This window comes from Bombina bombina, chromosome 1, assembly GCF_027579735.1.
Source record: "Bombina bombina isolate aBomBom1 chromosome 1, aBomBom1.pri, whole genome shotgun sequence".
Lineage (NCBI taxonomy): Eukaryota > Metazoa > Chordata > Amphibia > Anura > Bombinatoridae > Bombina > Bombina bombina.
In genome coordinates this window covers 1,555,720,942-1,555,732,943 of record NC_069499.1, presented here as the reverse complement: position 1 = coordinate 1,555,732,943, position 12,002 = coordinate 1,555,720,942, and the positions used below count along the sequence as shown (strand labels likewise).

At 42.2% G+C, this 12,002-nt stretch overlaps 1 protein-coding gene across 1 annotated transcript in view; it reads right to left on the bottom strand.

Moving 5' to 3' along the window:
- QRICH2 (glutamine rich 2) overlaps nucleotides 1-9,708 on the bottom strand; it is a 477,139-nt gene extending 467,431 nt beyond the window's left edge. The window contains exon 1 of the mRNA XM_053709330.1: nucleotides 9,085-9,708. Within this exon, the coding sequence (XP_053565305.1) occupies nucleotides 9,085-9,498 (414 nt within the window). The 5' untranslated portion in view covers nucleotides 9,499-9,708. The remainder of the gene's footprint in view (nucleotides 1-9,084) is intronic.
- Nucleotides 9,709-12,002: the final 2,294 nt, after the last annotated feature.

The window sequence follows — 12,002 nt, the reverse complement described above, 5'->3', positions numbered from 1 at the left end:
AAATAGATGAATAGGAGGAGTTATAGGGAGGGTTATATGGTGCAATAGGAGTAGTTAGAGGGAGGGCTATATGGAGCAATAGGAGTTAGAGGGAGGTTATATGAGGAGTTATAGATAGGGTTATATGGAACAATAGGAGTTTTAAGGAGGGTTATATGGAGCAACAGGAGGAGTTATAGGGAGGGTTATATGCTGCATTAGGAAGAGTTATAAGACAGGTTATATGGTGCAATAAGAGGAGTTATTAGGAAGTTTAAATGGAGCAACAGGAGGAGCTATAAGGAGGGTTATATGGAGCAAAAGGATGGGTTATATGGAGGTTATACAGAGCAATAGGAGGGTTATACAGAGCAATAGGAGCAGATATAGTGAGATAGGAGAGTCATAGCAAGTATTATATGTAGAATAAGTGGGGTTATATAGAGGGATATATACGGAGCAGTTATATAAAGATGTTGGGAATTCTTAGTGGTTCTAAGAAGAGATTACATGGGAAATAGGGCTGGAATTGATGTGTACATTAAATAAAAGATGCCGGTTATAACTACAGAGGTCGGGTGTGGTTGGGGAATTGGATTAGTTCCAGTCAGATCCGGGAATGCTAACTGGAGCTGTGCAATCATACAGAGAGGTCAGCGAGGGGGACAGACGTTACTGTGTTACCCTGGGAGTCTATATTCACTGGTAATTTTCTGTTAATGATTCATCCAGATTCCTGCAGAGCACAGAGGCGGATTAAGGGGCAGAAGATTCGTCCTGACATTTTTGCATGTGCTAGTGACACCGGTCTTCTGGTTTCTAGGCGGCCGGCGTATGACGGGGCAGATAGCGTTATGGCTGGACACACACCTATGGCTCTGACACTGCACTGACTAACAACAGAGAGACATTCCATGCAGCCAGATATCATGTCTGACAGCACAGGCTCATATCCGGCCTCTCATGGCTCTAAACTGACTACAAATGTGCAATCACTTTTCTTTGGCCAAGGAGATATAACTGTAAAACCTAATTAAAGGGGCACATATATAACTGTTTAACTTCAAATGATGGGGCAGTAAACACATTGTAACAATGCTGCAGTCTTAAAATATAACATACTAAGTGAGTGTGACTGTTTTTTTTTTTATTATTCATTAACATCTTGTTTGCTGCAGCTGTTTTCTATAGCTAAACTCCCCCTACCGTTTGACTAATCTGGGCTTCTTACTGCAGTAGACTCTGATAGCCACAGACAATTAGGCACAGATATACAGGGTTAAGCTTGCAAAGTTTGCCATGTGCACTTCTAATTATCATTTACAGACTTAAAGGGACAGTCTACTCCAAATTTGTTATTGTTTAAAAATAATCCCTTTATTACCTATTCCCCAGTTTTGCATAACTAACACTGCTATATTAATATACTTTTTACCTCTGTGATTACCTTGTATCTAAGCTTCTGCAGACTGTCCCCTTATCTCAATTCTTTTGACAGACTTGCATTTTAGCCAATCAGCACTGACTCATAAATAACTCCACAGAAGTGAGCACAATGGTATCTATGTGGCACAAATGAACTAGTGCTGTCTAGTAGTGAAAAACTGTCAAAATGCACTGAGATAATAGGCGCCATTCAACGGCTTAGAAATTAGCATATGAGTCTACCTAGGTTTAGCGTTCAACAAAGAATACCAAGAGAACAAAGCTTATTTGATGATAAAAGTAAATTGGAAATGTGTTTAAAATTGCATGCCCTGTCTGAATCATGAAAGTTTAAAGGGACATTCTGCTCAAAATTTAAATGAATATAGATTAATTACATCTGATTAGAAACATATTTGCAATATACATGTATTGGCAAAAATGCTACTAGCAAAAGGTATCACTGTTTTAGTGTTATCATTTGTTTCTGCACATGCATGCAACACATAGCTAGATATTCTCAGTGCACCAGCATTTTAAATACTCCAGCTGCTCAGAGCTTAAGTGGGGCTTGTATCATGTCAGCAATTAACAAATTGAGTCATTACCATTATAAGCACCTTAGGCTCTCTGAGCAATTGTGTTTAAAATGCTTGTGCACGGTGCATACTTCAATAGACTTTTGAAACAGCTATAGCTTTTGTTAGAAGCATTTTTGTAAATACATGTATATTACAAAAATGCTTTTATTAAAAAATCAAATGCATCCATGGAGATTCCAATTTAGGCTGGAATGTCCCTTTAATTTTTTCTTGACTGTCCCTTTAAAGGGACATTCCATTCCTAGGTAAAACTACAGTAGGTAGTTACTACTCACCATGCTATGTTTTTCACCTGTATCTGCCTCTCTTTTACTTTAAAAAGCCAGTTGGTAAAGCATTGAATTTTTATACTGGGGGCCGCCATCTTGTAACATATTGCTGCATCATAAGCTTTCACAAATCAGTGATTTTACAAGCTTTATGACAGCTGTAACTGTCACACACAGTTTAAAAGGTGAATGTGCATAGCTTCTGTCACATGGTGTGAGAATACTTAAACTCCAAGATGGCGGTGTCCAGTGTGAAGGTGCAGACCTTGTAAAGGGTTAAAAATAAGATAATGGTGCAGGCACGGTGAGTTGTAACCATGGTACTGTAGTTGTACTCAGCCGTTTAATGTCCCTTTAAATACAGTAGTATTGCATAATCAACAAGTGCATAATAATTAGACAATGAATTAACAAATAAGCAGTAAATTTTTTCCTGACAAATTTCACCATTCTCTTCCTTTTCTCTACCACTGTATCATGTCACAGCCAACAGCTAATTAACAACTTATATATGTATATACTGTGAACTGTTGCCCATGCTCAGTAAGGGACTAGTGCATCAGAGAGTGTGCATTTAAAACAATTGTACACAATTTGATAAAGGTAAAGTGAAAACTTTTTTATTTTAAATTGCATGGTCTATCTGAATTGTGTAAGTTTTTTTTACTTCAGTGTCCCTTTAAATTACAGAAGAAAGGGGCAAAATAAACAATGAACGTATATTGCCAAGTTTGTTTGCTACACATTATTAAACATTTTCTTTTACAATCTTAAAGTGTTTACTGTCCCTTTAACTGTCTAACGTCACAGGTGATTTATTTAATGAATTGCATTTAAAGGGATATGAAGCCATAAATCAAAGTAAATATAAAAAGAAACAGATTGTGTTAAAAAAACAGCAAACAACTTTTCTTGCAAAATGAGCACTTAAAGGGACAGTCTACTCCAGAATTGTTATTGTTTAAAAAGATAGATAATCCCTTTATTACCCATTCCCCAGTTATACATAACCAACACTGTTATATTAATATACTTTTTACTTCTGTGATTACCTGGTTTCTAAAACTCTGCAGATTGCCCCCTTATCTCAGTTCTTTTAACAGACATGTATTTCAGCCAATCAGTGTTTACTCTTAAATAACTCCACGGGAGTGAGCATAATGCTATTTATATGACACACATGAACTAGCAGTGTCTAACTGTCAGAAACTGTCAAAATGGACTGATATTAGAGGCAGTTCAACGGCTTAGAAACACTAGAATTTTTATTTTTTTTAAAAGATAGATAATCCTTTTATTACCCATTCCCCAGTTTTGCACAACCAACACAGTTATATTAATATATATTTTACCTCTGTGATTACCTTGTATCTAAGCCTCTGCAGACTGCCCCATTATCTCATTGCTTTTGACAGACTTGCAGTTTAGTCAATCAGTGCAGACTCCTAAATAACTCAATGGGAGTGAGCACAATGTTATCTACATGACACACATGAACCAGTACTGTCTAACTGTGAAAACATTTTAAAATGCTCTGAGGTAAGAGGCGGTTTTCAACGGTTTAGAAATCAGTTTGAGCCTACCTAGGTTTAGCTTTCAAAAATACCACCAAAGTAACAAAGCAAATTTAATGATAAAAGTAAATTGGAACGTTGTTTAAAATTGCATGCGCTATCTGAATCATGAAAGTTTAATTTTGACTAGACTGTCCCTTTAAGCTTTTCACAAAGAATACCAAGCGAGCAAAGCAAATTTGCAGACTTACATTCTACCCAATCTGTGCTGACTCATAAATAACTCCACGGGAGTGAGCACTGTCTAGCTGTGAAAAACTGTCAAAATGCACTGAAATAAGAGGCGTCCTTCAAGGGCCTATAAATTAGCAAATGAGCCTACGTAGGATACCATGAAGGGCCAGAGGGAGTGAGGGAGTGAATAATGTGAGAGGTGTGAGGGAGACTATGTAAGGGTCAGTGGGAGACATAAGGTGAGATTTAGCATGACAGAAGAGGTGACAGAGCTGTGTTAGAGACCATGAGGGGTCAAGGGTGGGAATGAGTTAAGATATAGCATGATGAGGCGAGGGGTCTGAGAGGCATGACTGACATCATGTAAGGACTGAGGAAAGTAATGAGGAAAGAAATAGCATGGGGGTAGCTGGTATGAAGGACTGGGGGGGATGAAAAGTGGAGCTATAGCATGAGGGTGAGGGGAGGACAGACGTGAGACCATGAAGGACTGGAGTAGAGAAGATGAAGGGAGATATAGTATGAGGGCGGAACAAGTGTAAGGGAGACCTTGAAGGACTGGAGGATGAGGGGAGATATAGTATGAGGGCCGGACAAGTGTAAGGGAGACCTTAAAGGACTGGAGGATGAGGGGAGATCTAGCATGAAGGTGAGGGGGGACTATGATGGACTCGGGGGGAATGACAAGGGGAGATATAGTATGAGGGAGGCAGGCATGATGAAGACCATGAAGGACTGGGGATTTTAGGGAGGATATAGCGGGGAGGGGGGGTGAAACAGGCTTGAGGGAGACCATGAAGGAATGTGGGGATGATAACAGAGATATAGCATGAGGGGTGCAGATGTGGGAGAGACTATGAAGTACTGAGGGTGGGGGGTGATGAGAGATACAGCACGGGGGCAGGCATGAGGGAGACCATTAAAGACTGGAGGGGGAATGATGAAGGGAGACTTAGCATGAGGGGACAGGCATGATGGAGACCATAAAGAACAGGGGGGATGATGAGGGGAGATATATCATAACGGGGACCATGATGGACTGGGTTGGGGGGAATGATAAAGGGAGACAGCATAAGAGAGGTGTGAGAGAGATCATGTAAGGGGTGATAAAGCAAATGGGGTGAAAAGGAAATAAGGGAGACCATGTAAAGATCAGGGGGAAAGTGCTAAAAGTGGATGTATAGCATTAGAGAGGGGAGAGTAACAAAAGTGATAGAAATCATGAAGGACCAGGGAGAGAGTGATGGGGAGACCATGAAAAAAGAATGTGTAAGAGGGAAAGGAACAGGGAGTATGAAGAAGAACAACTAAAAAGAGAAAGTTGGCGATAAAGAGGGAACAATGATGCAGTGAAATTGTGTGGAAGAATATGGGGATAGAAAAAGAGAAAAGGATAAGAGGAAGTAAGGGGCAGGTATGGAAGAGCATGAGGGAGAAAAAGTGAAGAGAGGAGGGAGAACAAGTGACTAGAGGTGGAGAACAAGTGATGAGAGGTGGAGAGCAAGTGATGAAGTGGGAGAACAAGTGATGAGAGTTTTCAGCTGTTGGATGTTAAGATGTTGAAGGATGGCATGCAGAAGACTGTGCAGGGCATTGAAGATAACTGCCCCAGTTTCTGGGTTGCCAATTGATAAGTTGGCCAAGTCAAACAAAGTGATTGCAAATGCCATTGCTACCTGGCTGGGTTATTGGCAACTCTTCATTTAATGTGCACTGCAAAACAAATTAAAAATGCAAAGAATTTTTTTTTCAAAACTATTAATAAAGGAAACGTTAAAAGTCATAAATAGCCAGTGTTATTTCCCCTGCTGAGGTGACAATGAGGTGACAGTTGCCGGGGCATCAGGATAAGCAGCTCAGCACAGACCATGGAGCCTCCTCCTGCCTTCATCCTGCACTAACTGTTCCGCCTACTGAACGTCCATCTCTACAGTGATACCACGCCCTCCAGTCTACCATTGGCTACTTACTTTCCCTAAAAGGCTGTCGATTGGCTACAGAACTGGTCCAGTTCCCTCCTCGAAAAGAGAAAGTAAGGGGCAGGTATGGAAGAGCATGAGGGAGAAGAACAAGTAAAGAGAGGAGGGAGAACAAATGAAGAGAGGAGGGAGAACAAGTAACAAGAGGTGGAGAACAAGTGATGAGAGGTGGAGAGCAAGTGATGAGGTGGGAGAACAAGTGATGAGAGGTGGAGAGCAAGTGATGAGAGGTAGAAGAACAAGTGATGAGAGGAGGGAGAACAAGTAACGATCTGGAAGAACAAGTGATGAGAGGGGGAGAACAAGTGACGAGGTGGGAGAACAAGTGATGAGAGGGAGAAGAACAAGTGATGAGAAGGGGAGAACAAGTGATGAGAAGGGGAGAACAAGTGACGAGAGGTGGAGAACAAGTGATAAGAGGTGGAGAACATGAAGAAAGAATGTGTAAGAGGGAAAGGAACAAGGAGTATGAAGAAGAACAACTAAAAAGAGAAAGTTGGTGATAAAGAGGGAACAATGATGCAGTAAAATTGTGTGGAAGAATATGAGAATATGGGGATAGAAAAAGATAAAAGGAAAAGAGGAAGTAAGGGGCAGGTATGGAAGAGCATGAGGGAGAAGAACAAGTAAAGAGAGGAGGGAGAAAAAGTGAAGAGAGGAGGGAGAACAAGTGACGAGAGGTGGAGAACAAGTGACGAGAGGTGGAGAGCAAGTGATGAAGTGGGAGAACAAGTGATGAGAGGTGGAGAGCAAGAGATGAAGTGGGAGAACAAAGTCAAACAAAGTGATTGCAAATGCCATTGCTACCTGGCTGGGTTATTGGCAACTCTTCATTTAATGTGCACTGCAAAACAAATTAAAAATGCAAATAATTTTTTTTTCAAAATTATTAATAAAGGAAACGATAAAAGTCATAAATAGCCAGTGTTATTTCCCCTGCTGAGGTGACAATGAGGTGACAGTTGCCGGGGCATCAGGATAAGCAGCTCAGCACAGACCATGGAGCCTCCTCCTGCCTTCATCCTGCACTAACTGTTCCGCCTACTGCACGTCCATCTCTACAGTCATACCACGCCCTCCAGTCTACCATTGGCTACTTACTTTCCCTAAAAGGCTGTCAATTGGCTACAGAACTGGTCCAGTTCCCTCCTCGAAAAGAGAAAGTAAGGGGCAGGTATGGAAGAGCATGAGGGAGAAGAACAAGTAAAGAGAGGAGGGAGAACAAATGAATAGAGGAGGGAGAACAAGTAACAAGAGGTGGAGAACAAGTGATGAGAGGTGGAGAGCAAGTGATGAGGTGGGAGAACAAGTGATGAGAGGTGGAGAGCAAGTGATGAGAGGGAGAAGAACAAGTGACGAGAGGTGGAGAACAAGCGATGAGAGGGGGAGAACAAGCGATGAGAGGGGGAGAACAAGCGATGAGAGGGGGATAACAAGTGATGAGAGGGGGAGAACAAGTGATGAGAGGTTGAGAACAAGTGATGAAAGGGGGAGAACAATTGATGAGAGGGGGAGAACAAGTGACGAGAGGTTGAGAACAAGTGACGAGAGGTGGAGAACAAGTGATGAGAGGGGGAGAACAAGTGATGAGAGGTGGAGAACAAGTGATGAGAGGTGGAGAACAAGTAATGAGAGGTGGAGAGCAAGTGATGAGGTGGGAGAACAAGTGATGAGAGGTGGAGAGCAAGTGATGAGGTGGGAGAACAAGTGATGAGAGGGAGAAGAACAAGTGACGAGAGGTGGAGAACAAGTGATGAGAGGGGGAGAACAAACGATGAGAGGGGAGGAACAAACGATGAGAGGGGGATAACAAGTGATGAAAGGGGGAGAACAAGTGACGAAAGGGGGAGAACAAGTGACGAGAGGTGGAGAACAAGTGATGAGAGGTGGAGAACAAGTGATGAGAGGGTGAGAACAAGTGATGAGAGGTGGAGAACAAGTGATGAGAGGGGGAGAACAAGTGATGAGAGGGGGAGAACAAGTGATGAGAGGGGGAAAACAAGTGATGAGAGGTGGAGAACCAGTGATGAGAGGTGGAGAACAAGTGATGAGAGGGGGAGAACAAGTGATGAGCGGGGGAGAACAAGTGATGAGAGGTGGAGAACAAGTGATGAGAGGGGGAGAACAAGTGATGAGCGGGGGAGAACAAGTGATGAGAGGGGGAGAACAAGTGACAAGAGGAGAGATACAAGAGGGGGAGAACAAATTATGAGAGGGGGAGAACAATGGCAAGAGGGGAGAGAACAAGGGCAAGAGGGGAGAAAACAAGTGCAAGAGGGGAGAAAACAAGTGCAAGAGGGGGGAGAACAAGTGCAAGAGGGGGGAGAACCCCAAAGAGGGGGTAAAGAAAGGTACAAGAGGGGGGAGACCGGGGGACAAGAGGGGAGACAGAGGGAGGAGAGGGGGAGACAGAACAATAAGAGGGAGGGGGAAATAGATGGAAAAGGGGGTAGACAGAGGGACAAGCTGGTGAGACAAAGGGACAAGAAGGGAGAGACAGAGGGACAAGAGGGGGGAGACAGAGGGACAAGATAAGGGAGAAAGAGGGATAAGGGGGGTCAGAAGGACAAGGGGGGCAGAGGGACAAGAAGGGTAAGACAGAGGGACAAGAGGGGTAAGACAGAGGAAGAAAAGGGGAGAGACAGATGGACAAGAGAGGGGAGACAGAGGGACAAGAGGGGGGAGACAGAGGGAGAAAGGGGAGAGACAGAGGGACCCGGATGGATTGCTCATGAGGTAGAACAAGTGTAAGAGAATCTCAGCATGTTTGAGGGCGAAACATATTACAACTAGGGCTTACTAAGAAAATGAGATTAAAAAATAATGAAGAAAGATGGTAGAAAAACATATTCAACACAAAGTTTGAAATCCATTAAAAATCAGACACAGTGTCACTGAACCACCCCATCCTCTTCTGCTCAATACCCAATACTTAGAAGAGCCATAAAAAATCAGTAATATTCCCCTGCAGATATGATTTGCCTTTTGCCTTCCTAGCTGCATTGAGTACCCTTGCCAGCCCTGCCATGTTAATAACTGAAAAGTCCCACAACACATCACAATATGAAGCATATCTTTTTACCTTGGTTACGCCATCCTCGTTGGCCTCTACCTTTTTTTTCATTTTCATCATCCTCCACATCTCACCTACTGGGGTGGCACCATCTTTCTGGTATTCACTTCTCTCCATCAGTTGTGCCCCTGAGGGCAAAGCATTTAACATTTTCTCCATGGCCAACAATTTATCCTCTACTTGTTGTGAGGTAAGAGGCACCCTATCTGCCTGACCCTCCACCGTAGACCTGAGTGCCTGCCCCCCAGGAGGTGTGAACAGACCCTTCTCCCCCTCTGGCATTTCAGTTTTCAGCTGTTGGATGTTAAGATGTTGAAGGATGGCATGCAGAAGACTGTGCAGGGCATTGAAGTTAACTGCCCCAGCTTCTGGGTTGCCAATTGATAAGTTGGCCAAGTCAAACAAAGTGATTGCAAATGCCATTGCTACCTGGATGGGTTATTGGCAACTCTTCATTTAATGTGCACTGCAAAACAAATTAAAAATGCAAAGAATTTTTTTTTCCCAAAATCATTAATAAAGGAAACGTTAAAAGTCATAAAGAGCCAGTGCTATTTCCCCTGCTGAGGTGACAATGAGGTGACAGTTGCCGGGGCATCAGGATAAGCAGCTCAGCACAGACCATAGAGCCTCCTCCTGCCTTCATCTTGCACTAACTGTCCCGCCTACTGCACGTCCATCTCTACAGTCATACCACGCCCTCCAGTCTACCATTGGCTACTTACTTTCCCTAAAAGGCTGTCGATTGGCTACAGAATCGGTCCAGTTCCCTCCTCGTTTACGTAAGTGATACAGCTGTTCACCGGCGTTGGTCGTTGCTAGGCAACATCAGGGCTGGAGATGGTACAAAAAAACGGGACTAGTGTTTAAAAAAGTATTTACTTTATATACACAAACCACAAATATACAATGTGATGTCACTTTATACACTCTCAGGGTCCCGCAATAACCGGGTACCCGCAGGTCAGACAGTGGCTAATGTTGGGGTCATGTCACCTTACGGTTATACAGCTGCCGTTAACCGTTTGACTGTTGTGTCGGTTCTTCTGTAGCCAAGTTCAACCCCCCCCCCCCCCCTATCCTGCTGGGTCACTGTTGTCATATTAGTTGTCCTGATTAACCCTTGATTGCCAGGAGCTGGAGCCCTCTCTAAAAGTCCCTGTCTTATATGGCTGGCTGAAGTTTGTAAAGAATTTGTAAAGTTTATGACTTTTGCTTCAGGCTTTTTAATTAGAAACAAACATATCTCAGTAAACCTGTGCTTTAGTCTGGTTTTTGTTTCACCATTCTTATATTTTTAAAGGGACAGTCTAGTCAAAATTAAACTTTCATAAATCAGATAGGGCATGCGCCTGTAAACATCTTTCCAATTGACTTGTATCATTACATTTGCTTTGTTCTCTTGCTGGTATTTTTGCAAAGCAAAACCTAGGTAGGCACAAACTGATTTCTAAATCGTTGAAAACCGCCCCTTAGCTCAGAGCCTTTTGAAAGTTTTTCACAGACAGTACTGGTTCATGTCACTGTGTCATATAGATAACACTGTGCTCACTCCCGTGGAGTTATTTAGGGGTCTGCAATGATTGGCTAAAATGCAAGTCTGTCAAAAGCACCGAGACTGTAACTGTAATGGTTATGCAAAACTGGGGATGGTAATATAGGGATTATCTTTTTAAACAATAAAAATTCTGGTGTAGACTATCCCTCTAATGTTGGTTCACAGGAAAGCTATATAATGAGATATATATATATATATATATATATATATATATATATATATATATATATATATATATATATAAATGGAGGGTTTAGTTACAGATATTGGTTATTTTAGATAAATAGCATTTACTGCTTTTTTATATTGATCTTATTTTAATAGTTAGCATAAGGAGCTGCAGAGAAAATGCATTTGCTTTGGGGGATAAAGGAAGCATTTATTTTATCCAAAACCTCACTGAAGCATGCAGCTGGTATAATGGATATGAGGGAGCAGGTGTCTTGGCTGGGCTGCAGGGATCATGGATCTGCTCTGAATCCTCATTGAAGTATGTAGCTGGCATAAGGAGCTGCAGGGTCCATGTTTTGGTCTAAATCCTCACTCAAGCATGTAGATGGCATAAGGAGCAAAATGGAACATCTATCAAGTATGAAGCCTCACTTATATAAGGGGCTGCAGTGACAATCTGGGCTGAAGCCTTAAAGAATTGTGTAACAGTTATAAAGGCTACAGGGACTATGTATCAGGTCTGAAGCCCCCCTGAAGCATGTAGCTGGCTTAAAGGACATGAAACCCAACTTTTTCATGATTCAGATAAAGCATACAATTTGAAACAACATTCTAATTTATTTCTATTATCACATTTTCTTTGTTCTCTAGGTGTATTTTGTTAAAAAAGCAGGGACATAAGCTCAGGAGCATGCACGTGTCTGGAGCACTATATTGCAGCACTTTTACAAGAATGTAATACATTTGCAAGAGCACTAGATGGAAGCACTATATTCTGCCATGTATTGCTCCAGACACTTACCTAGGTATCTCTTCAACAAAGAACACCGTTTAACAAAGCAAATTTGATCATATAAGTAAATTGGAAACTTTTTAAAACTTGTATGCTCCATCTAAATCATAAATAATTGTTTTGCTTCATATCCCTTTAAGGGACTGCAGGGTCCATGTATCTAGTCTAAAGCCTCACTAAATCATGTAGCTGGCAGAAGAGGATGTACAGACAATATATTTTGTCTAAAGCCTCACTGATGCCTGTGGCTGGTATGAGGGGCTGCAGGGACCGTTTATCAGTCCTGAAACCTCACTGAATCATGTAGCTGGTATAAAGGGCTGCAGGGACCATGTATCTTATCTGAAGCCTCACTAAAGCATGAAGCTGGTATGAGGGGCTGCAGGGACCATTTATCAGTCCTAA